This window comes from Equus caballus, chromosome 7 (assembly GCF_041296265.1).
Source record: "Equus caballus isolate H_3958 breed thoroughbred chromosome 7, TB-T2T, whole genome shotgun sequence".
NCBI classification, from domain to species: domain Eukaryota; kingdom Metazoa; phylum Chordata; class Mammalia; order Perissodactyla; family Equidae; genus Equus; species Equus caballus.
Window position 1 is genome coordinate 49,849,495 of NC_091690.1, and position 24,720 is coordinate 49,874,214.

The window sequence follows — 24,720 nt, forward strand, 5'->3', positions numbered from 1 at the left end:
CTTGCACCATTTGAAACTCAGTACTTCCCCGTGCACACCAGCGCCCAAGACTTCACAAAGAGCTGGGTGGAAACAATAGAGGCAGCCCCAGGCCAGGAAAAAGTTCTGTTTAAATGCAAACGTGCCAGGCGAGTCTGGTTCCATCCCGCAGCCTAGGCGGGTTTGGCTGAGCCCTGCAGCCTCCCACCTGCTGTCACTCTGGCATGAGGGGGCGGGGCGTTTGGGATCGTCCACTCAGGGGAGGCTCTGGCGCAGGTGGGTGGGGCCATGCACTGGACTTCCTGTGAAGGCGGCTTCTGGCTGCTGTCGTGCTGCACTTGAGGTGTTGTCTGCCTTAAGGGTCCTGGTGGCTCTGCTGCAGCCTCTGTCGCGCTGTGACCTGCACTGGCCGTGGGGGACGTAGGAAGGACTCAGGGGACCCAGGAGCACTAGAAATGGTGAGGGTGCGGCCCTGGGGTGAGGACACGGGAGGAGAGGCTTGTGGGAAGCGGCGGGGCGGGCCGGCCTCCCGCGGTCCCCTTCGGGCTTGGCGGCTCCGAGTCTGCGGTGGCGCCGCTCGGCCCTCAGGCCTCTCCGGCCGCAGCGTGGGGGAGGGGCGGGCAGCCGGGCCCCGGGCGTCCTGTGGTCCCTGCGCCCGGCGATCTGGGCCGGAGCGTCTCTGGGCAGCTGTGCGCCCGCAGCCCCGCGTGTCCCAGACCGTGGGGGGACCGCGGGAGGGTCCGCAGGACAGTCGGGTCTCGGTCTCCGGGGTCCCTGTGCGAAGGGGCTGCGGTCTGTGGGGTCCCCAGGGCCTCCTTTCTCCTCGGAGGGGACCCGTTTTCTCCATAGTTTTCCAAATGTTTGGGCAGCAGCGTCTCAAATCCACAGTCCTTTCCCCACAGGCTGGCACTTCTTGGGACTGACAGTAAATCCGTAAATTTTCAGATGCCTCCCCGCACTCCCAAAGCCACTTCCCCTCTTTCATTCACAGGATCCTCATCAACACTCCGTCCTCCATGGCGCGTTTCAACCAGACCCGATATTTTAACCGTTTATCATTATCCCCCAGAGCCATGGATGGCTCTATTTTTTTTTTTGTATGATTTTATTTTTCCTTTTTCTCCCCACAGGGCCCACCCCCCACCCCAATAGTTGTATATTTTAGTTGTGGGTCCTTCTAGTTGTGGCATGTGGGATGCTGCCTCAGCATGGCCTGATGGCTGGTGCCATGGCCGCGCCCAGGATTGGAACCCACGAAACCCTGGGCCACCGAAGCAGAGCCTGTGAACTTAACCACTGACCACAGGCAGGCCCAGGATGGCTCTATTTTAAACATTATATTTGTGTGTGTGATGAGGACTCCGGGAGCAGAGAAGTCGAAAGAAAGATTTCTTGGACTCTCAAGGTCTGGCAGTAGTGCTCCTTCATTCAGAGAACGGTGTGGGGACAGGACCGTTTGGCAGGAAGAGTTGCAGTGGATTGAGGGCAGGGCTAAACTTATAAGGCATAGGTATGTGAGTTATTTGTCTACAAGACAAAGGAAAGATTGTGTAAAAAAGTTGTGGGGCCGCCTGGTGGCGCAGCGGTTGAGTTTGAACGTTCTGCTTTGGCGGCCCAGGGTTCCCCTATTGGGATCCGGTGCGGACATGGCACTGCTTGGCAAGCCATGCTGTGGCAGGCGTCCCACGTATGAAGTGGCGGAAGATGGGCACAGATGTTAGCCCAGGGCCAGTCTTCCTCAGCAAAAAGAGGAGGATTGGCAGCAGATGTTAGCTCAGGACTAATCTTCCAAAAAAAAAAAAGTCATTAAAATGGCGGGTGCAGTTGGGGTCTGGTTATTGGGTGGTCCTGTAACTTTAGAAAGAATCAGCTGGGATCAGGTCAGGATGTCCTGTGCTTCCCGGAGGATGATGTAGATTGGTATGCAGGGCAGGATGCCTTGGGCTTCTTCCCCTGGGGCAGCCTGGATCCTCATCATGTGGATATTTTACATGAGAGGAAAGCAGAAAATAACCACCTGGAACCTCATTGCAGGAAATGCTTGTGTCTCTCCCCCAGGATCTTTCTGGGCTGAGACATCCTATGGGAAGTGCTGTGGGTGGAGGTTCCTGTTGAAAAAATGTCCTGGGTGATCTGTCCCATGGGCATACCCCCACCCCCCCGTTTGTGAATGAGAAAAAATTATTCACTTATTTAAGTCTTGGTTTTTCAATAAGGATAAATATATTTACTGAACAGACCTTGGAAGACACTATAAAATAGTTCCAAACAGGCAAGAAAGAGGTGAATTTCAGGAAAAATATAATATTCTTTTGTTACATTCCATTGGTTAAGAATACTTGTTTCACTCTGTCTTCACCTGAGTATGTGTAGTAAGTTTCTGACGTCTGTTCCTACTTTTGAATGTTTTCAAATGAAATTCTAGGGCTTAAAAATGCTGACCACAAGCGTTGAAGTGTGCTGTCTTGTCACGGAAATAATGTCACCACAGGACCTGGAACAGAGTTGTCATCCCAAAGCATGCATCTTTGGCATAAGGGCTATTTTGAGCTGATGATTATTAAAAAATAGCAGACAGAGGCAAAGCTCTGAAAAGCTGGAAGTTACCCTTTTGTAAGGGAAATTTACACTTAAGAGAAACGTCCCTTTGTAAGGGTGCCTCCCTCTGTGTGCCAGGAAGGGCAGGATGACTCTAGATCTCTAGAAACTCTTTATCTGTGGAGAAGGCAGTGAGTTAAATCTGCAGGACAACTTGAACCTTGTTCACTGTGCTTTTCCTGCTGACCTCCCGTCACTAACCCCATCTTAACAGCAAGATGTTAAAGCTCTTTGTCACAGGAGGCGGCCAGCCAGGAGCCTGTGCAGAAGAGAAAGTTTTGATCTGCCAGTCAGGCCTCACCCTGCCAGGTCTTTGCATCCCAGCCGGCCCTCCCTGCTCCCTTAAGCCTCAGCCCATGCTCTGGATGAGGGAGCCAGAGTTGAGAGCCTGTCCTCCTGTCTCCTTGCCAATCGATGGCACCTTCAACTGTTTCTTCTTTCAAAAACTGGTGTGCTGTGGTCTCAGCTTCTGTGCGCATCAGGTGGTGAGCCCTCGCTGAGTAACAGTAGTAATTTACCTTTTTTCTTAAAGGAATAGACATTTGTGCTTTTCTAGTTGAAGTGGTAGAAATACCTTATACTTTTCTTCCCTACTTTCCATGGAAGGACTGCGTTTAAAAGCTTTAGCTGGATTATTGAAACACTGGATTTGTGTGATTTAAAATAGCAATGATGTTCCAAAGCATCTCCAGTGAGGAGCAGAGGCTCCGGGTCCAAGACCCAAGCTAAGGCCCCCTTGAAACTGCAGAGGGAAGGCCTTGCAGGCCCAGCTGTCCTTCCTGGGGAGTCTGCCCCTGCAGGTGTCCTCCTGCTCACACCCCCATGGAAGGAGCCTTTATCCTGAGAGCAGCTGCAGAGCCCTGGAAAGCTGGGGGTGCATGTGCTCATGGGGTGGGGAGTGATGCCCTTTTTGAGGTTATAACTGTGGTTCCTTGCCTGGACATTTTTAGATGTTACATTTGAGTTTTGCACCCACACTGTAGGTGCACTGAGAGTGTAATCTGTGCACAGTGAGGAAGTCTGTGAAGATCAGGTGTTGTGTCCTGTGGACAAAGGGTTCATGAATTTGGAGTTCATGTGGGTCAGAACCTTAGACTGAATCCTGCTGAGAGTTTCCTGACATGTGAGAGTGGGAACCTGGGGGAGGCAGTGCCTCCATGATCACAGGAGAGGGAGGGTGTGTGGGGCTCCCAGAGTGCATTCCTGTGACTGCTCAGGGCTTCCCACCCTCTTTCACCAGGGACTCGCCCTCTCCCGGGGATCTGTCTCAACTGGGAGAGTCTATACCTCAAGTCTGGGAATATGGTCCCTTTCTGAGAGTGGATTTTCCTTGTGAACTGCAGGCCAGCAGGCTGCTTCTGTGAGCTGATTGGAATATTCCTGTTTCTGTCCTCGGATTCCTTGATCAGTTGAAGGTTACAATCCTCTGATTCTAGTTTCCATTTGCACTTCGCATTTGGAAATGTAATGTCAGAGATATGATGTGAGCAAGGCAAGAAAATTGTGGAAACAAACAATTTTTTTCCATTTAGACAGGAGAACCTCAAGATGTGAGATGGGTGTATTTCAGTTCTCAGGTGCATTTTCCATGTTTAGGTCAGTTTTGTGTGTCCATGTCCCTAGAGAACTTTGACATTTAAAAGGCTATACTATTCCTAAGGCAAACGAATTTCATTTATTTTCTTATTGTTTGTGTGTGTGTGTGAGTGTGAGGAAGATTGTCGCTGAGGTACCGTCTGTGCCCATCTTCCTCCATTTTATGTGGGATGCTGCCACAGCCTGGCGTGATGAGGGGTGCTGGGTCCACACCTGAGATCCAAACATGCGAACCACAGACCACTGAAGCAGAGCAAATTGAACTTAACCACTATGCCACCGGGCCAGCCCTGAATTTTATTTTAATGGATGTGGGGAATAGGCACTTGAATTTCTGTTTTCACTGAGATGAGGAATCAGGTCAGAGCTTGTGTAAATCTTTGGAATTCCTAGTTTATTTCAGGGCTTAATTGCAAACCCGTAAGATATTATAATATGGTACTCCTTCCTAAAAATATTCCCAGGGTAAATATAGTGGAGGGACAAACCAAAATGCCCCTTGTGTTTTTTGTTACAAAGAGATTGGTAAATTTTTATGGTTTATAGTTTTATATCCATTAGTGTTTAAAGGATTAAATCTTGGAATGGTTTCCTATGTACAAATGTTAAAACTAAAAGTTATTTAAAAGTAATGATCAAACATAGGAAAATATGGCATATATAAATGTCTCTCCTTATTTTATTTTATTTTGTGTTTGAAGAAGATTGGCCCTGAGCTAACATCTGTGCCCATCTTCCTCTATTTTATGTGTGGGACGCCTGCCACAGCATGGCTTGACAAGCAGTGCATAGGTCCATGACCAGGATCCAAATTGGTGAACCCCAGGCCGCCAAAGTGGAGCACGTGGACTCAACTGCTGTGCCACTGGTCCAGCCCCTGTCTCCCCTTATTTCAAGTGAATAATACATGGGAATGTTTTTTCTTTCTTTTGAGGAAGATTAGCCCTGAGGTAACTGCTGCCACTCCTCCTCTTTTTGCTGAGGAAGGCTGGCCCTGAACTAACATCTGTGCCCATCTACCTCCACTTTATATGTGGGACGCCTACCACAGCATGGCGTGCCAAGCGGTGCCGTGTCTGCACCTGGGACCCGAAGTGGCGAACCCCGGGCCGCTGAGAAGTGGAACGTGAGCACTTAAGCGCTGGGCCACTGGGCTGGCTCCTGCATGGGAATGTTTAAAAAGTTTGTAAGAGAGGATAGTAACTTAAGACAACTTCCTGCCCATGTACCCTGCCCCACTCCTGCTCTCCCTCCAGCTACTCTCGAATGACCAGTTTTGCTCACTGCTTCATCATCCTGTTAGTGTTTCTTTATATAAAAACAAGCTAGTGCGAATGCCTATTTTTGTCCCTCAAGTTTGTTCTTGTAATGAATGGTCAGGGTTTGATGCTGATGCCGTTTGATGACTGAACACTTAAGCCTCGCCCTCCCTTTTCCCCTGAGCCTTCTTACCTGACAGGCTGATGAGAAAGCCTGGAGGCTCCTGCACTGTGCACTGCTGATTGCTGGGCAGCTCCTCCTGGGCGCTGTGCTGCCCTGTGTTGCCCTGTTGACCCCACCAAGCCCAGGTTCTAACTGCAGAGGACACTGAGTTGGCAGTTTTGGGAATTCCTGTCCTCTGAGAGCTGGAGTCTGGGAATCAGGCCCTCCTTAATGAGATCTTCTGTCAGTGTCTTGGGTGGCATCTGTCTGTGTGTTGAGAGTGAAGGAGAGACTGAGGCTGGAGTCGCCTTGACACTAGGGGGAGTCTGCGGTTATGAGGATGATTATACCCTGTCACTGAGCTGAGCCCCTCCGATGGTCACTCCTTCAAGAGCAATTATTTCAGAGAGAAAGAAGAGACAGGAAAGTGCAGCCAGTAGGAAGCAAGATTCCAGAGGGCTCCCCAGGGCCCCTAAGTCACTCTGCTGCTGCTCCCAGCCCTGTACCTGTTGCCGCAAAGATCCCGACCCTCTGGGTTATAGTGGACCAACCACAGTCTGAGTTTGGCCCAGTGAAGAGATTAATTCAACCCAACTTAAGCCCAGGCACCTGAAACTCTATAAAGCAAGCAGTGTCTTGCCCCTTTGTGGGAAAAGAATTCTGGCAATCTCTTGACTCAGAGATCCCCAAAATAGAAGGCAGAGTCACCCTTGTATGTACACTAATAGGTCTACAATAGCAGGACACTTGTCATCTACCCTGGGGTTCTGACACTACTGATAGTGACCATGGCACTTCTCAGAGAAAACAGTGCTGTGCTCTCCAACAAGGCATTCGATGGAAGTTTCCCCTCCCCTGTGGGTCTCAGGCTCCTAGAGCACAGACTGGCTTATTGAAATATGTTGAAGTCGTAGCACAACTAGAAGGACCTACAACTACAATACACAACCATGTATTGGGGACTTTGGGGAGAAGAAGAAGAGGAATAAGAACAGATTGGCAACAGATGTTAGCTCAGGGCCAGCCTTGAAAAAAAATATAACTTGAAGTCAGTTGAATGAGAGATGTCCTGTTTCAGTAAAAAAGGGATGAATTGGATGGATTACAGTGCACGGTGCACATTAGCATTGACTCTATGTGTTAAACACTGTGTCCGTTCTGGCAAATGTGTAATGACGTGGACCCATCATTTCTGTATCATGGAGTGTAGTTTCGCTTCCCTAAAACTCCTCTGTTCTCCACCTATTGACTCATCCCTCCCTCCAACCCCCAAATCCTTCACAAGTAAAGATTTTTCTAGTGCCTCATACTTTTGTCTTTTCCAGAGTGTGATACAATTGTAATCATACACTACATAGCCTTGTCACATTGGCTTCTTTACTTAATAATAGACTTTTAAAGTTTCTCCATGTATTTTCATGGCTTGATACCTCATTTCTTTTTATCATTGGATGGTGTTTCATTGTTTGGATGCACCACTGATTGACTGTTCGATACTTGAAGGACATCTTGTTGAAAATCCTAACTCTTGCCAATTATGAATAAAGTGCTTCTAAACATTCTTATGTAGGTTTTGTGCGAACATAAGGTTTCAGCTCATTTGGGAAAATACCACGGAGCATGATTGCTGGCGCTTACTCTATGTAGTGACAGTGTATCTCATTTTGAAAGGAGGTTCCTGTCTTCCAGTGTGGGTGTTCCAAATCCCATTTCTACTCGTGATGAACTAGGATTCCCTATGGCTTTGCATCTTCACTGATATTTGCTGTTCTGAATATTTTGACTTTTACCCATTTAATAAGTGTTTCGTGATCCCCGTTGTTGTTTTCTTTGCAATTTCCTAATGACATTTGATGTGGAGCATGTTTCATATTGCTTATTTCGCATCTAGATCTCTCCTTCAGTGAGCTGTCTGCAGATCTTTTGCCCATTTTTACTTCCATATTTTTCCTCTATTATAGTTTAAGAATTCTTTGCATATTTCAGATACCAATCATTTATCCAATAAATGTTTTACAGAGATTTTCTCTTAGTCTGAATTGGTGTTGATCTTCTCTTTACACCATCTTTTTCAGAGGAGGAGTTTTTCGTTTTACTTAAAACTAAAATTTTTGTTTTTTTCTCTTGTGGACCTTGCTTTTGGTTTTCTATGTGAAAATTCATCCACAAACACAGGGTCATCCAGCTTTTCTTCTGTGTTGTCTTGTAGGCATTTATTTTGGCAATTTACCTTTAGGTCTGTGATGTGTTTTTACTTAATTTTCATGAAAACTGTAAGGCCTGTGACTACATTTGTTTTGTGCGTGTGTATTTGCATGTGGATTCCATTATTTCTCCCACTGTTGGTTTAAAACACTTGCTTTTTCATTTGAATCTCCTTTCCTTCTTTGTCAAAGCTCAGTTGACTCTGTTCATGTGGGTCTAGAAGGAAAGCAAACTTGCTGTACTCTCTTATTAATCCCAGGAGTCGTTTCTGTCATTGTGAGTTCTTCCAGTTGTTGCATAGAGATAGTCATATCATATGGAACAAGCACCATGAATTCAGCTACAGAACTTGTGAAGATGTTCTTTCTCAAGAAGTGGAAGTTCCCCTCTATTTCTAGTTTATCATAAATGGATGTTGCATTTTCTCAAATCTTATTTTATATTCGTTTCTCCTCCTTTCCTTTCTGATATTAGTATTTTCTGTCTTCCCTCAATCTCTTTGTTATCTTGACTAGATATTTATCGATTTTATTGATCTTGTGAAACAAGCAGCTTTTTTATTTTCATTTTCTCTATTGTTTTCCCACATTGATATTCATGTCCTTTCTTATTTTATTATTTGTTTTATTGTGCTTGCTTTGGGTTTAACTTGCTCTTCTTTTTATTCTTTGCTAAGGTACATGCTTGTGTTAGTGATCAGAGATCTTTGATTTTTCCAGTGTATTTGTTTGATGGCATAAATTTCCCCCTGGATACTGCTTTCACTACATCCAAGAACCTTTGCTATGCTGTGTATTCATGTTTTTAATTCAAAATGATGTTTCATTTTTCTTGAGACTTCCAGTTTGATACTATGTGTTATTTAGAACTGTATTTTTGAATCACCACACATTAGGGGGTTTTCAACTTTTGCTGGTATTGCCTTCTAGAGGAATTCCTACGTGATGTGAGAGCCTATTTTGTATGATTTCTGTTCTTTCAAATTTGTTAAGGTGTGCTTTATATCCCAGAATGTGGTTTGTTTTGGTGAATGTTCCATGTGAACCTGAGAAGAATGTATGTTCTGCTGTTCTGTGAAGTATTCCACAGATTACAATGAAACCCAGCTGTTTCGCAGTGCTGTTCATTGCACATCTGTCCTTCCTCACTTCCTGCCTACTGAAATGTCTAATTCCCGATGAGGGGGTGTTGACTTCTACAGGTGTGGTACTGGATCTGTCTCTTTCTCCTGCATTCCGTCAGTTCCTCCCTGAGGTGTGTTGCCCCTCTGTTGTTAGGCAGCTACACATGCAGCGTTGCTGTGCCTTCTCAGAGAATAGGCCCCTTCATCCGTACCTACTGCCCCTCTATCTCTGCATCTTCCTCAGTTTGAAATCTGCATTGTCTATGATGTCTATTCCTCTGGCAGATTCCTTTGGATTCGTGCTGGCATGGTCTGTTTTTCTCCATCCCTTTACCCTTCATTTGTCTCTGACTTTATGCTTAGAGTGGGTTTCTTGTAGACAGCATACAGTGGTATTTTTTGAACTCTATTACTGTGTCTTTCAGTCGTAATGAGACCATTGATGATTAAAGTGGTTGTTGATTCAGTTGGATTCTTATTTAGCAAAACTTCTAGTTTTTCCATTTTTCTCCTTGTTTGTTTTTGTCTTCTACCTTTTTGCCACCTTCTCTGGCTAAAATTGAGCATTTACTGTAATTCTTTTTCTTCTCCTCTCTTAGCATATCAGTTACACATTTTTAAAAACACAGATTTTAGTGGTTGCCCTTGAATTTTCAGCATACACTTACAACTAACCCACCCCTCTGCCAAGTAACACTATGCCACTTCACTGTGTCCAAGTACCTCTTAACACACTGTCTCCATTTTTCCTATCTCTATGCCTTGTCACATTGCTGTCATTTATTTCACTTGTCCATAAGCTCCTCCTTACCAAATACATTCTTCCTGATACTGGTTTAAACAAAGTCTCATCTGTTGCGCTAATTATAAGAAACATGAAAGATATGTCCCCTCATTTTTTCTTTTTCTAATCCTCCACCTTTGTCATTTACATTGGTTCTGATAAACTTTCAAACAATTTCATTCAAAGTATGTGTACTTGGGACAAATTTCCTCAAATTTCGTCTCAGAAAGTCCTTATTTCTTCTTTGTGCTGAAGGATAATTTTGCTTGACTGAATTCTGGGAAAGTGGGTTTTATTTTCAACACTTTAAATGTTTCAGTCTCCTCTGCTCTTGTTGCATGGTTTTTGAGAAGTAGTCCAATTTAATTCAAATCTTTGTTTCTTTCTCTCAAAGGTGTGTTTCTTCTCTGGCATTTTTCAGTACATTCTCTGTCTGTGATGTTTCTCTCGTTTCAGCATGAGACCCTTGGTTGTGCACTATTGTCCTTTTCGTGTTTAGTGTTCTGTGAGCTTCCTGGATGGACAGTGTGCTGGCTGTCGTTAATTTTAGGGTATTTTGGTGATTATTACTTCGTTTTCTTCTGTGTCTCTTTTCCTTCAGGTAGTCCCATTATCTGCATCTTAAGCCTTCATTTAAAGAGGCTTTCCTAGGCTTTGTGGAAATTGTGTTCTGTCTTTTTTGTTATTTTTGCCCTTGCATTAGACTCCGGTGAATTAGATTTTTTTTTCCTTAGTACACGCCTTATTAAGAACAGAATATGTGGGGCATATTTCAAAATGCCATCTTTTTTTTTTTTTTTTTGTCTTTCCCAAGTTTGGAGACACTGGTTTGTCCAATGACCTCAAGGCTCTCCTGCATCTAAGAAGGGTTGTTCATGTCAAGTTTGTTCATTTTCTTCTTGCGAGATCAAGAATGACAGCTTCTAAGCTACTTAGGTGCAAGATCAAAGTCTGGCAGGGCATCATCCAGAGTGGCTGGTCAGGAAACACTTCCTCTTGAAGCTGGAGAAAGGAAATTTTATGTTCTTTTGGAGGAAAGCACTTTTAAATCCTTCATGTATTTTATAATCATGGGCAAATTTAACATCAAACCATTGTGGTCTTCGAGGAGCTCCCTTGTAATATGCAGCGCTTCTTTCCTTTTTTTTTAAAGATTGGCACCTGAGCTAACAACTGTTGCCAATCTACTTGTGGGTTTTTTCCTGCTTTTTCTCCCCCAATTCCCCTAGTACAGAGTTGTATATTGTAGTGATGAGTGCCTCTGGTTGTGCTATGTGGGACACCACCTCAGCATGGCCTAATGAGCATTGCCATGTCCGCACCTAGGATCCAAACCAGTGAAACCATGGGGCACCAAAGTGGAATGCACGAACTTAACAACTCAGCCACGGGGCTGTCCCCAATCTGCAGCTCTTAACCTACCCCTCAAGGGGAGCAAAGCTCAGGGTACACTGTTAGCATTTGACCAGAAAGAGCTCTTATGGCACATTATTATCTCACAATGTGTGCTAAAATTGGTGAGAAGTAGCTTTGAGACCCATAATTATAGTGATCTTATGGTCTAAGTTTTCATGGCTTCTTCCTTGTGCCTGAGCTCTCAGTTCATAGTAATTCCAGCCCCATCAAATCTTCCAGAGTGAGAAAGGTAGAACTGAGTCTATGACAGATACTACACAAGTTAAAAGCACTGTTTCACCACAACAACATTTACATTCAGCCAGCTGCATCTGCATGCGTGTAATGGCCTGGAGTAGTTTAGGACAATGTGGGCAGCTGGGCTTGGTCAAAGTGTGATTTCACAGGCCTCCTGGACTCTCAGTTTAGTGATGGGACCAGAACAAAAAGCTTCCTGTTGTTCACTATGTTTTTATTCACTGAAACATCCCATAGATTTCATCCTCTGCCTCATGGAGTGCTGTAACCAGTGGGTAATGTGGAAGAAGATGAAAGAACTTTTCTTACGAAGAATCGTTGGTCCACAAATGATATTTGTTTCATTTGTATAGCATTTCTGTCATTTCCCAACATATTCTGGAACTTGTTCTTAGAAAGATATAGGATGTAATGTGATCACAGTAAAAATGTGTAAATATTTCCATGTGTGCATAACATTGTTGCATTGATGAGCAACTGTGTACAGAAAAAAGGGAGTTTGTGATGATCACAACATAGAATAAATGTTTGGAGATAATAGAATCCCATGTGACCTTCCTAGAATTGGAGTCTCAATCCCCAGTGCTGTCAGGCTCATGTATGCTACTCTACACACATTTGTGGTGTTTCAGGACTCAGTGGCCATTGAGGACGTGACTGTGAACTTCACCCCAGAGGAGTGGGCTTTACTGGATCCTTCACAAAAGAAAGTCTACAGAGATGTGATGTGGGAAACCTTCAGGCACCTGGCCTCAGTAGGTAAGAACGAGGACATTCCTCATGTCATCAATGAAAGAACAAGTGGTTCTTGCCCATCATCAGTGTTCTAAGATGTAGAATGTGGAAAGGGGAGGTTGTTAGTAAATAAAGTAGAAATGGCCGTAGATTATCATATACTTTGAATCTAGAAATTTTTGTCTAATTTCTAATATTTGGAATAAACTTTGTGGGTCTGCATTTCAGGAATAACGTGGGAAGATTTTGATATTGAAGATCAGTACAAAGACCAGGGGAGAAAAGTAAGGTGAGTCACACAATAGAAAGCTGTCTCTCATGTGAGAATCCTTGTATGCTAAGAAATTGTTTAAAAAAAAAACAAAACAAATAAGCCTTGCTTCAAATTTAGCTATTCTTAGAAAATCTTCACCAAATATACTTTCTGAAATGTGATGTAGAGGTTCACTTTTTGCAGAATATTTGACTTAGAAATAGTATTAGTGAACCTTATCTATGAATATCACTGTTTGGATGATAAGAAGGGTGAACTCCTCTTTCAGTAAATTCAGCATATTTAATTTCAGAGAATTCACAGAAGGGAGAAAACATAAACATTTCCTATAGATCATAATAAACATAAGAAATATAAAATCATTAATAGAGAAATCATTAACAATATGCTTCTCATTTCTACAGAAAGCATATGGTAGGGAGACTCTGTGAAAGTGAAGACGGTAGTCAGTGTGGAGAAAACTTCAGCCTTCTTCCAAACCTCAGTCTGAACAAGAAAACTACAGTAGGAGCTAAACCGTGGGGATGCAGTGCATGTGGAAGAGTCTTCACGCATCATTCATCCCTTAAAACGCACATTAGGTGTCACAGTGAACGTAAAACATATGATTATCAAAAATATGGAGAGAACCCATATAAATGTAAGGAATGTGGGAAAGCCTTCACTTATCTCACTTTACTTCAAGTTCATGAAAGAACTCATACTGGAGAGAAACCCTATGAATGTAAAAAATGCAATAAAGCATTCACACGTTCCTGTTCTCTTCAAAGACATGAAAGACTTCATACTGGAGAGAAACTCTATGAATGTAAGAAATGCAGTAAAGCATTCACTTGTTCCAGTTCTCTTCAAGTTCATGAAAGAACTCATACTGGAGAGAAACCCTATGAATGTAAAAAATGCAGTAAAGCATTCACTTGTTCCAGTTATCTTCGACTTCATGAAAGAATTCATACTGGAGAGAAACCCTATGAATGTAAAAAATGCAGTAAAGCATTCGCCACCTCCGGTTCTCTTCACCTTCATGAAAGAACTCATACTGGAGAGAAACCCTATGAATGTAAAAAATGCAGTAAAGCTTTCTCACGTTCCTGTCATCTTCGACTTCATGAAACAACTCATACTGGAGAGAAACCCTATGAATGTAAAAAATGCAGTAAAGCATTCACTTGTTCCAGTTATCTTCGACTTCATGAAAGAATTCATACTGGAGAGAAACCCTATGAATGTAAAAAATGCAGTAAAGCATTCAAATATTCCAGTTCTCTTCGAGTCCATGCAAGAATTCACACTGGAGAAAAACCCTTTGAATGTAAAATATGTGGTAAAGCCTTCATTTCTACCAGTTCTGTTTCAAAACATGAAACAACGCACACAGGAGTGAAACCTTACAAATGTAAAAAATGCAGTAAAGCATTCGCTTCTTCCAGTTATCTTCAACTTCATGAAAGAGCTCATACTGGAGAGAAACCCTACGAATGTGAAAAATGCAGTAAAGCATTCATTTGTTTCAGTTATCTTCGAAAACATGAAAGAATTCATACTGGAGAGAAACCCTATGAATGTAAAAAATGCAGTAAAGCATTCAAATATTCCAGTTCTCTTCGAGTCCATGCAAGAATTCACACTGGAGAAAAACCCTTTGAATGTAAAATATGTGGTAAAGCCTTCATTTCTACCAGTTCTGTTTCAAAACATGAAACAACGCACACAGGAGTGAAACCTTACAAATGTAAAAAATGCAGTAAAGCATTCGCTTCTTCCAGTTATCTTCAACTTCATGAAAGAGCTCATACTGGAGAGAAACCCTACGAATGTGAAAAATGCAGTAAAGCATTCATTTGTTTCAGTTATCTTCGAAAACATGAAAGAAGTCACACTTGAGAGAAGCCCTATGAATGTAAAGAATGCAATAAAGCCTTCACTGCTTCCAAATATCTTCTAGTCAATTTAAGAAGTCACACTGGAGAGAAAGCCTATGAATGTCAGGAACGTGAGAAAGGCTTTAGTTCCAATGCAAACTTTTGAGTATATGCACAAATGCACACTAGAGGTAAAACCAGATAGATAGATATAAACAATTTGGGACTTTTGTCATCGCACTTCTTTCTTGAAGGCATGAAAGGACTCACTGGATAAAAACGTCTTGAATGTTCACAGCATGAGAAAGACTTCAGTTGGCCTACAACCTTCTATGTGAAACTCCCACCAAAAAGAACTGTAAACGTAAGTCATATGAGAAAGCTTCATGGAAATTAATTTGTATATGAGGTTCTACAAAACTTTCAACAGGAAAGAGTCATTATCAAAGGGGTAAATATATTATATTTATCCAGCCTTTCTTAAAGTGGAAGATTAGACTGGATTTCTATAAATTACTTCAGAAATGAATATTGAGGTGAGGTCATTCTGCTTGTCATCCTTCATAAATAGTAAATAAGATTCATAGGTAGTGCATTTCCCTTAAGTCAGTTAATTTTTTATCTTTAGTTTTTTTAGTAATGTTTTAATTGTTCTGTGTTAAACGGATATTGAAAAATGACAGTTTGTATTTATTGTGATTTTCTTACTGGCCTTGTATTTACAGTTCCTGCACGTGCCTCATCCATTGTACATATTGTACATGTTTCAGAGAAAGCTCCTTTTTGGGTTGGTGGGTGGAGGAGTCTGTTTTTATTTTCTGTACTATTAAACAGTTGGGAAAAAATTTATGTTGGGCAAGTTTATCCAAGAGTGTACTTCCTGTGAATTGTTATTTTCCTATTTGGGCCTTTGCTGTTTGTCCTTCCTTCTGACTGGTATTTGGTGAATAGACTTTGAATTAAGTAGAGGCCTGTGGCAGGGCAACAAAATCTAGAGCTGGACACATCACCCCTGTAGTGCATCATGTCAGTGAGGGTAATCTGAAGAGCTAGATCTTTAAGAATCCATCCCATTGCTGGTTCCTTCTTGGAATTCCCCAATGTCCTCACTTGCATGAAATTTGGAAGGCAGAAGCACACAAGGCCTTAGGCAGATTTTCGAGCCCCCACACAGGGTCGGGAGACAGTTCCATAGGAGCTTCAAGGACACCATCTTCCATCCCTTTTTCTGGATTCTTTGCCCTTCTTGTCAAGAGTATCTTGGAAACCACCAACAATTAGTTGATTTCCATTTTGTTAGAGATTCATTTTCCACCAGTTTCACATCAAAGATCCATTCGAGGGTAGGATCTTTGTGTAAGGCCTCTTGTGTCCACCAGGAAGCCAATTCAGACCTTTGTGGTGAGAGTGTTCTCTGATTCCCCTTTTCTCTAGATGATAATTGAGTAAAGTCTAACGTGTATAGGAAACACCTTTGCTGTTCATAGTGCTAGTGAGCACATTTTCCTGCTTCACCATGGCATCTACAATGGGATGTAAAAATAAGAACCTGCGAGTTTGTTTCTCTGCTGCCTTGTGCAGCAGCTGCTTGACCCAGTTCTTCCATGTGAGAACAATCAGCTTTCTCTTGTTGGGAAGACAGTGTGTGTTTCTTGTTACTTGTAGATTGAATGTATTCCCCCAATGTGATATCAATGACCTGTGAGTGTATGTCAATAAAAGTATGTCCATCTGTTTGGGAAATGAACACTTCTGTAGTTGTTTCATTGATATATTTTATCAACTGTTCCAGTGCATCCTATGTTAATATTATTGTGGATTTCATTTTTGCAGGCTATGTTAATATCCATTTTTGATTATGGATTTTCAGATATACTTTGCAAGGTTCTTCATTTAATCATTATACATTTTGAGTCAGTTTTATCATGTGCGGACCAATTCAGGTGTTTCTTCATCAGGCAAACTGTAGTTCTTATTCTTTTACATTTACAACTTTTGTCATGAAAATAATTTCTCATTCATTTTTAACCCCAAAATTAACCACCATGTTTTTCTTCAGTACCCTCTTCCGGTGACCTGCAGGATTGCACCTGCAGTCAGAGATGGGTGTAAGGAATTCTAGTAAGAATGACCACAGACCTAAAGGACCTTGAGGTGTAACAGTAATGGTGCTAAAAGGACTGCTTACAAGATTTGGCCTGCATTTGTGGATTTGACTGCTATTCAAGGAGGCAGGTTATTTTCTGTATTCTATGATGTGAGGAGGTGTACTTAATTCTGACTTCTGTAAACTTTTTTTTTGTGAACCGAATCATTGTTTTCTAGAAGGCAAAAACAACGTAGTGAAGGTAGGTTAATTTTTAAGAAGTTCCAGCCAGTCGTTTTGGTAAGAGTGAGGAAAATGGCCATTTTTAGGATCTGGAGTTTTATCCTTTATCATTTTTACCTCTATGGTCACAAAATACTGTTAGTTTGTCGTGGAATCTGTACTTTTAATGAACATGCTGTCGGACCCTTTTCTCTTCAGCAGAGTAAGACTTGGCCTTGCAGTGGATACAGCCAGCTCCTGATCCTCTGGAACAGCTTTGCCTTTCCTACTTACAGTCAAAACACCGATGTATTTCCTATGGTGAATTGGACACTGTTTACTATGAAGTACCTCATTTACAATATCTCCTTTAGACTCAGTTGAGGCCTCTGAGTTTAGGTAAATTGTGAGACAGTGAAACCCAGCCAGGGAAATAGGACGACTGTGCCACTCTGAAGCCTTTCCTTTTCCGAGACTGTGCTCTTGCTGGTACCGTGTCAGCGTCCCCCACAAGCCATGCAGTGTGGAGTCAGTGTACACACTAGCAGAGCTGTGAGACAGTAGGATCTGGATACAGAGCATGAAACAGACAAGTCTGGCAGTCCTGGTGCCCCCATGTTTGTGGAAAAGCAGAAGTGATGGACACAGTGAAGCTTTGTTTTATAGAATACAAATAAGTCCTTTGAAGAAAAGTAAAAAATGGCATTGAGCTAATAGGCTGAGGTGTTTTTATATCTTTTCTATGAGGGTAGGAGTGAGCAAGGATGTCATTATTATTATTATCTGGGACTTGAGACTTCCTATTGACCTAAGCCACAGATATTTGTATTGCCTTTTGTTTTTAAGGTCATTTGAGAGGATTTTTATATTACCATCAAATACTTAAAATGTTAGCATATTTGGCATTTTCGTTTTGCTGCTCTACAGACTGGAGTGTGCAACATACACCCCATTAAACCATGGAGTTCCTCCCACTTAGAGAGACAGTTGCCTTCACCTGCCCTGTTCTAGCTCATCCTGAGTGAATTCTGAGTAGAGTGACATCTCTGTGAGTCTGCTGTGATCTCCCCGTGGAAACACCACAAAGAGTTCTGGCTGGTTAGAGGCAGCCATCCCAGGAATAATTGAGTGAGCTGGAGAGAGAGGGTATGATTTTTAGTAACATCGTAATTGAGTGTAAGAGGAGAAATGGGAAATTTTCAATATCTTTTCATCACAGGAGTGGCTGGAAGTCTTTAATTTCAATGGTCCAGAAAGCCCTGGTGCTCAGGTAGCTGATCACAGGTTACCTTTGTATATCCTTAAATGTCCAGCACATGGTGTGGAAAATTGGGGAAGAGCAATAACAGCTTCAAGGTTTAAAACAGCAAAGGGAACAGGATGTTTTCCCTTTTTTTAAAGTGTAAATTATGAATTGGGTTTCATTCAAATGGACACCACAGGATTGTTCTTTTGAGGTGATGGGATTTTTTTCACCTTTTGATGGCAGTCTTCCTAACATTTCTGAAAACTTATGAGGGCACTTAAGTATTTTATATATAATTATTAGAAAATGAATAATATAATTGCTTTCATATGCTAGAAGACTGTCAAGGTCTCCTGAACCTGGATTTTTATGTGGTCAAACCTTTGCACCACTGTGGCATCCTTCCTAGGAAGATTGCAGGACTGAGATGAAGGACTCAGTCCTCAACGGGCCTTTCTGGCAACACTGGCTTATTTGAGAAAACACCCCTTAGGGTTGCACCTGCCCTCAGCTCAGACTCTTAACTAAGAGTGAAGTGAGAGGGCTCCCAGACATTGTCTTTGAGTTTAAATCAGGTTCGTGGACAGATCTTTGGAAATTCTGAGGTCTGAAACATAAAGTATCCCAAGCAGAATCTGCCTGGGGACATCCTCGTCCATGTGCATTAGCATCAGTTGTTTTCGGTGCCATCCATAGACCATCTCCAGCTCTTCATTTCCCAACTCAAGCCTACTCTGTGCCTGCTTACTTGGGAAAATCTTTAGAAATCCACACGTCTCACTGTACATTTTCTCTGAGGCAACAGGAGGGGCCTGAGCTGAGAGGGTGACAGAAGCAGTGGTAGAAACCATGTCATGGGCACATTCTGTTACCCACAGTGACTCAGCCATCTCAAATTTATCAGATCTGCTTGCTGACTTATTCACACGACACTTACAAATTGACGTACGTTGAATTGGGAAACAAAAGGCTGTGGAATCTTTGACATTCCATTAGTGTCCCCCTCCCCACAGTCCTTCTCAAAGATGCCTTAGCTGCCTCTCATTGAGCATCCAAGCGTCTATAGACGCCCATGGTGGACATAAATTACCCAAGACATTCTTGTACCAGAACTATTCTCTTCACCGGGTGCTGCACACAATTAGAGAAGCTACTGCTGGCAACTGACAGAGTCTTTATGTAAATAGAGTCCCTTCCACAGCCTGAGTGGATGATCCTGCAAGCCAGCTTCCCAATTTGCCTTGTCCTGAATGCAGGAACCTCCAGGCTTTCTAATCAAAAGCCTCCTCATTGAAGAGATGGGTATTTACAGCATGGAGCCAACATTGCTCCTCTGGAGTATCCCATGAACAGTCGGAAGTGCTTCATTCTTCTCTGATGTAATCCATCCTGAGGAGATCATTTCCATTTTAGACAGACTGGCCACTTGGAGAGTCACTTAGGAGCACATGGGTGACCAGGGTTTTCATAAACTTTATGAACAGTGTGCTCTGCCACACCCGACAGAGTGTACTGCAGAGATGCTGCCTTCTGTTGCTACATCAGACAGGCGATCCTTGATCAAAGAATGGACTGAAGCATCAGTGTGATCAGTCAAACAACAGTCATGTTAGCAATAGAAACATTTTTAGCCCAGAATCCAACCGATCTGTACATTTTTTACAGATCCTGAGCTGTTACCCATGATCCAGCTGTGTGGTGCCATGAATACCACCAACCCCTTATCCAAGGTTGCCCACTATGTCTTAAAGAATTCTGGGAATATCTTGCCTCTCAAATACCCAACTACAAATCTGGCTGCTCCTTAATCTGCCCATATTAGCCCTCAAACTGCAGAGGGTGATTTGTATTGCTCAGGGTGATAAATTGATGTGAATTTCTGAGACACATATCAACACCTCAGACCTGATGGTATTAACCTTAGCCTTATATCCCACATAATGTGAAACCACTCACAGACCTCTAACTTAAGAGTGTAGGCAAAATTGAAGTGATTTCCCTCCTCTGCCATGGTTAACCCAGTGATCACCAGTGAACCTGATGTGAAAAAGCAAGTCACTGGTAATATCATCAATGGACACACCTGGCAGGATGAGGAAGGGATCCCTACAGCTGATGGGAAATAGACTTGGTAGGCCCGTTCCCCGATCCTCTGGGCTCCTTGCTGTGCTCAGACCGTGGTAGAACTTGATATGGACAAATTACTCATGCCATCATACATTACCCTGCTGAAGCCAAAATGCAAGGAGCCGTCAAGATGGTCTAAATTTATTGATATTGTCAGCTCAATTCTGAAAAGAAGAAATACTGGGCTCTTGAATAAGTTGTTCACTGGACATTTTACCTCTTTTACCACCACAGGCTACCCCCCTCAGATGATAGTCTAATGGCCTCCTCAGGCCAATTTGCTTTCTTCTCAATGGCCCTTCCTGCTGTTGCAGGCATTGATTAGACTCAATCCCAGTCTTTGGGGCCCATTGCTTTGCTCTCATTGTCAGGCTCACTGGCTCCTGATAGATACAGGCCTTTCCCTAGTGGACATTCCTGCCAGAACACTCACTCCTAGAGGTCTCTGGTTTATTGTAACAGTGCTCCCTGGCCACCACTGTCGTATCCCACTGCCAAGTCTTCCCCTCACATTGCCTGTGGTCTGTGTGCCCTGCATGTAAATGCTTCATTTGGGGCACCTCCTTCAAAACCCCTGTGGCTCATCACATACAGATGTGCTGTTTTCCTACCATTTGTGCTCACGTGCTCATTGTCATGGGAGTCACTGCTACTGACCTGGGCACACATGAAGTCATTCAACAAAGATCTTTCCTGCCAATCAAGAAATGTCCAAAACACTGAAAATTTCTGTGGCAGACAGCTGGTGTTTGTGATGTTTCCCTGAAGGAAAACCCCTTGGCAGCCATGGTAGCTGCTGCCCAGTTGGCCTTAAAGTATTTATTATCCATCCAGGGAGAGCTCTCTTCCTCTAAGAGGGCTGCCTGTGGTATGTGGGTAGGAAGCTGACACCAATAACAAAACAAGTGAGACAACAGATTAAAAGAATAATATCACTTAAATATTTGAACAGAGTTCTGGAACCATACTTACACGTTTCTGGATCCCTCCACATATTTGGATGACTCGATTCAAATGGTTTATTGAGTCTTTGTCATCTTAAATATAATATGTTTGCACTTTTCACATAGGTGTTTAATTACTATTCAAATCAAATTTATCTGAATAGTGGCATCTGTCCCGAAGAGGCTTTTATGTCTCTTTTTTGCAAGCATACATGTTATTATTTCTATACAGAGCCTTCTTTCTTTAGACTCAGTATGGCCCAAAACTTCTCACAAGTTCTTAATATTTCTTACTCTTCCTAAACTTATTTCACTCTCCCTTTCTAGAGAGGGAGAGGGACTAAAACTTCTCAATTTTTTAAGTTCTGACCTACTACCTGTCTGTCCTTTCCTCAGTCTCCCTTTCCAGAGAGGGGCTGAAGGGGGCTCTTCTTTCCAGCCCTAGGTAGGAGCCTATCCGTCCTGAGAAGAGGGGAGAACTTACCCGTCAGGTCCCTGTTCGGGCGCCACTTGCCAGAGTCCAGCCTCGGCAGAGTCCAGGTTCCCGCGGGAGGGACGGCTTCGGCGAAAAACTGAGGGAGGGGAAAATAAAGAGGATGTGAGACTTGGGTTGGTGTTAGCAAGTCCAACTTTACTGTGCACAGGTGTCGTTTATATATTTTTCAGGATTAGTACAGAAATGGTTCTGCAAATATTCTCAGAGAGATAAGGAAGTAAAAAATGAGCACAAGAATATTTATTAGCATTCTATTCTTTAGAGCATAAGGTTAATGGTAGTCTTCTCTGCAATTAACTAGTGTTTGTTGTCTCTAAGCTAAAGGAGATAGGTACCTAGGCATCTGTTGTAATTCATGGTAAAGTTAAATCAAAGAGAGAAGGTCCAGGCCTCCGGACAGGACAGCAGTCTGTCTGGTTACATCCTGGTGGAGCCATCCCTGCCTCCCTCAATCATTTACGCCATTAGTGTAGATGGCTTTAGCAGTAGAATCAATAAGTGAAAATGGTGTAGTGTCCCAAGGGGAAATACAGAGCAACAGAAGTGAATGGATGATTTGTGTTCTGATATAAAGAGTCAGAGTGATCGTTCTCATCTTCACAAGGAAAAACTGACGAACCTGAAAAGCAGCACCTCTTCCTAGATCCATCAGTGACTTGAGATGACATGGCAACCAATGACCCCAAAATGAGAGACAGGTACAAATAGAGAATTACCACTTACTGGGAGGAGAAGTGACTGGAGCTAGCCACCTCTAGGAACACAGAAACTTTTAGGGATGAATTTGCCAACATGTGGACTAGTCTGAGAGTCAAAAACATTCATGCCTCTAGTTTCAGGAAACTCCCCCAAATTCATTATTTTTTCCTGTGCTATAGGACCCCTTTCCGGAAAACAAAGACAGTCCTCTAAATACCCATCTGTTGAACTGTTAGAATCAAGGTAAACAAAGCTGTCCCTAAATAAGAAAGGTGTTCACTTCAAATGTGCTGGCAGAGGAACAACTCATAAAGAATCATGACAAATCATAACATGGTGTCATGAAAAGAAAATGACAATTCTCCAGACACTAAAGAATTTCTCAGAAGGTTGTGATGTATCTGATAGAGAATTCACAATAGCTGTCATGAGGAAACTCAATGGGCTACAAGAAAACTCAGAGAGACAGTTCAATGAGCTCAGGAACATAATGATGAGGAGTACTTTACCAAAGAGATTGAAACTCTAAAGAAAGAATCAGGGGCCGGCCTGGTGGTGCAGTGGTTGAGTTCGCATGTTCTGCTTCTCAGTGACCTGGGGTTCGCTGGTTTGAGTCCTTGGTGCGGACATGGCACGCTTGGCACACCGTGCTGTGGTAGGCGTCCCACATATAAAGTAGAGGCAGATGGGCACAGATCGTAGCTCAGGGCCAGTTTTCCTCAGGAAAAAAGAGGACTGCCAGCAGTTAGCTGAGGGCTAATCTTCCTCAAAAAAAAAAAAAAAAACTATTAATAAAAAGAGAATCAAATTCTGGAGCTGAAGAACTCAACAAATGAGATGAAGAATGTAAGAAAAAGCATTAGAAATACAGTAGAACATATGGAAGAGAGAATTCAAAAGCTCAGGGGTGGGCCCAGTGGCACAGTGGTTAAGTTCGCACATTCTGCTTTGGCGGCCCAGGGTTTGGCGGTTTGGATCCTGAGTGCAGACATGGCAGTACTTGGCAAGCCATGCTGTGGTAGGCATCCCACATATAAAATAGAGGAAGATGGGCACGGATGTTAACTCAGGGCCAGTCTTTCTCAGCAAAAAAGTGGAGGATTGGTGCCAGATGTTAGCTCTGGGCTAATCTTCTGAAAAAACAAAAAGGTAGAAATCTAGAAATGATTCATGTGAAACAGGAGATAGAACTAAGATTTTTTAAAAATGAAGAAACTCTTTGAGAACTGACTCCATTAGAAAAGGCAACATAAGGGTAGTGGGAATCCCAGAAGGAGAAAATGGGGAGAAGCGAGCAGAGAGCTTATTTAAGGAAAGAATAGCCGAGAACTTCCCAAATCTGGGGGATGAAATAGATATACAAGTCCACAAGGCTGAGACTACCTAATTATCTCAATGCAAAAAGAGCTTCTCCAAGACACATTCTATTAAAACTGTCAAAATTCAGTGATAAAGAATTTGAAAGGCAGCCAAGGAAAAAAGCCAGTAACCTACAAAGGTATCCCAATTAGACCATCAGAAGATTTCTCAGCAGAAACTCTGCAGGCCAGGAGAGAGTGCAATGACATATTCAAAATACTGAAAGATAAAAACTGCCAGCCAAGAATACTCTGTCCAGCCAAGTTATCCTTCAGTTATGAGGGAGAAATAAAGGCTTTGCCAGACAGACAAAACCTACAGGAGTCCACCACCTCTAGACCTGCCTTACAAGAAATGTTGAAGGACGCTCTTCTAACTGAAGTGAAAAGGCAAAATCACTCAAGACTTTGAGTAAGGTGATAATAGACAGAACCAGAAAATTGCATGGGTATTTCAGAATAGGGTGTTAAACACTTAATTATGGCAAAAAGGTTAAAAGTTGAAAACTAACTAAAAATCTCCCTAGCTGCTACTTCACTTTGGAAATGAACTCACAACATAAATTGGGGTAATTTGTGACAAGAAAACATAAAAGAGAAGGAGGAAAAGCATGGAAGCAGTACAGGCAAATGAAGATAAACTATCAGCAGGAAAAGGACTATTTTATGTATGATACGTTTTATGCAAATCTCATGGTAACCACAAAACAAAAATTTAGAGCAGAGGAACAAAGCATTAAAAACGAGGAACCTGAGAAAAACATCATTGGAAACCACAAAGTAAAATGGCAGACAGGAACACAAGGGAAAAGGAAAAATGGAGATATAGACCAATTAGAAAACAAAAGACAGAATGGCACCGGTAAGTCCTCCCAGATCCATAATCAGCCTAAATGTAAATGGCTTGAAATCACCAGTCAAAAGGCCCAGAGTGGCCACATGGAGTAAAAGACATGACCCAACTCTCCGCTACCTCCAGGACACTCAGCTCAGCTCTAAAAACAAAAACAGGCTCAAAGCGAAGGGGCAGAAGAGGAGCCTCCAGGCAAATGGCAGCCAAAAGAAAGGGGGTGTGGCCATGCTGGCATCAGACAAATAGACTCCAACCCAAAACAGTAACAACAGAGATGGACATTATATACTGATAAAGGGGCTAACCCATCAGGAAGACATAACAGTTAATAATCTATGTGCACCCACACGGTAACACTCAAATATATACAGCACCCATTAGCAGACCTCAAGGGAGAGATTGACAGCAACGTGATAATAGTTGGGGATTTTAACCCCCCCACTTACATCAGTGGGTAG

General features: G+C 42.8%; 1 protein-coding gene across 1 annotated transcript; it reads left to right on the forward strand.

The window, feature by feature from the left end:
- Positions 1–261: 261 nt before the first annotated feature.
- Positions 262–15,978, forward strand: LOC138915090 (zinc finger protein 709-like). The gene is made up of 4 exons (XM_070273070.1): positions 262–437; positions 11,993–12,119; positions 12,324–12,384; positions 12,774–15,978. Exons 1-4 carry the CDS (start codon positions 435–437, stop codon positions 14,251–14,253), a joined length of 1,671 nt encoding a protein of 556 aa, XP_070129171.1. The 5' UTR covers positions 262–434; the 3' UTR covers positions 14,254–15,978.
- The last annotated feature ends 8,742 nt before the right edge of the window (positions 15,979–24,720 follow it).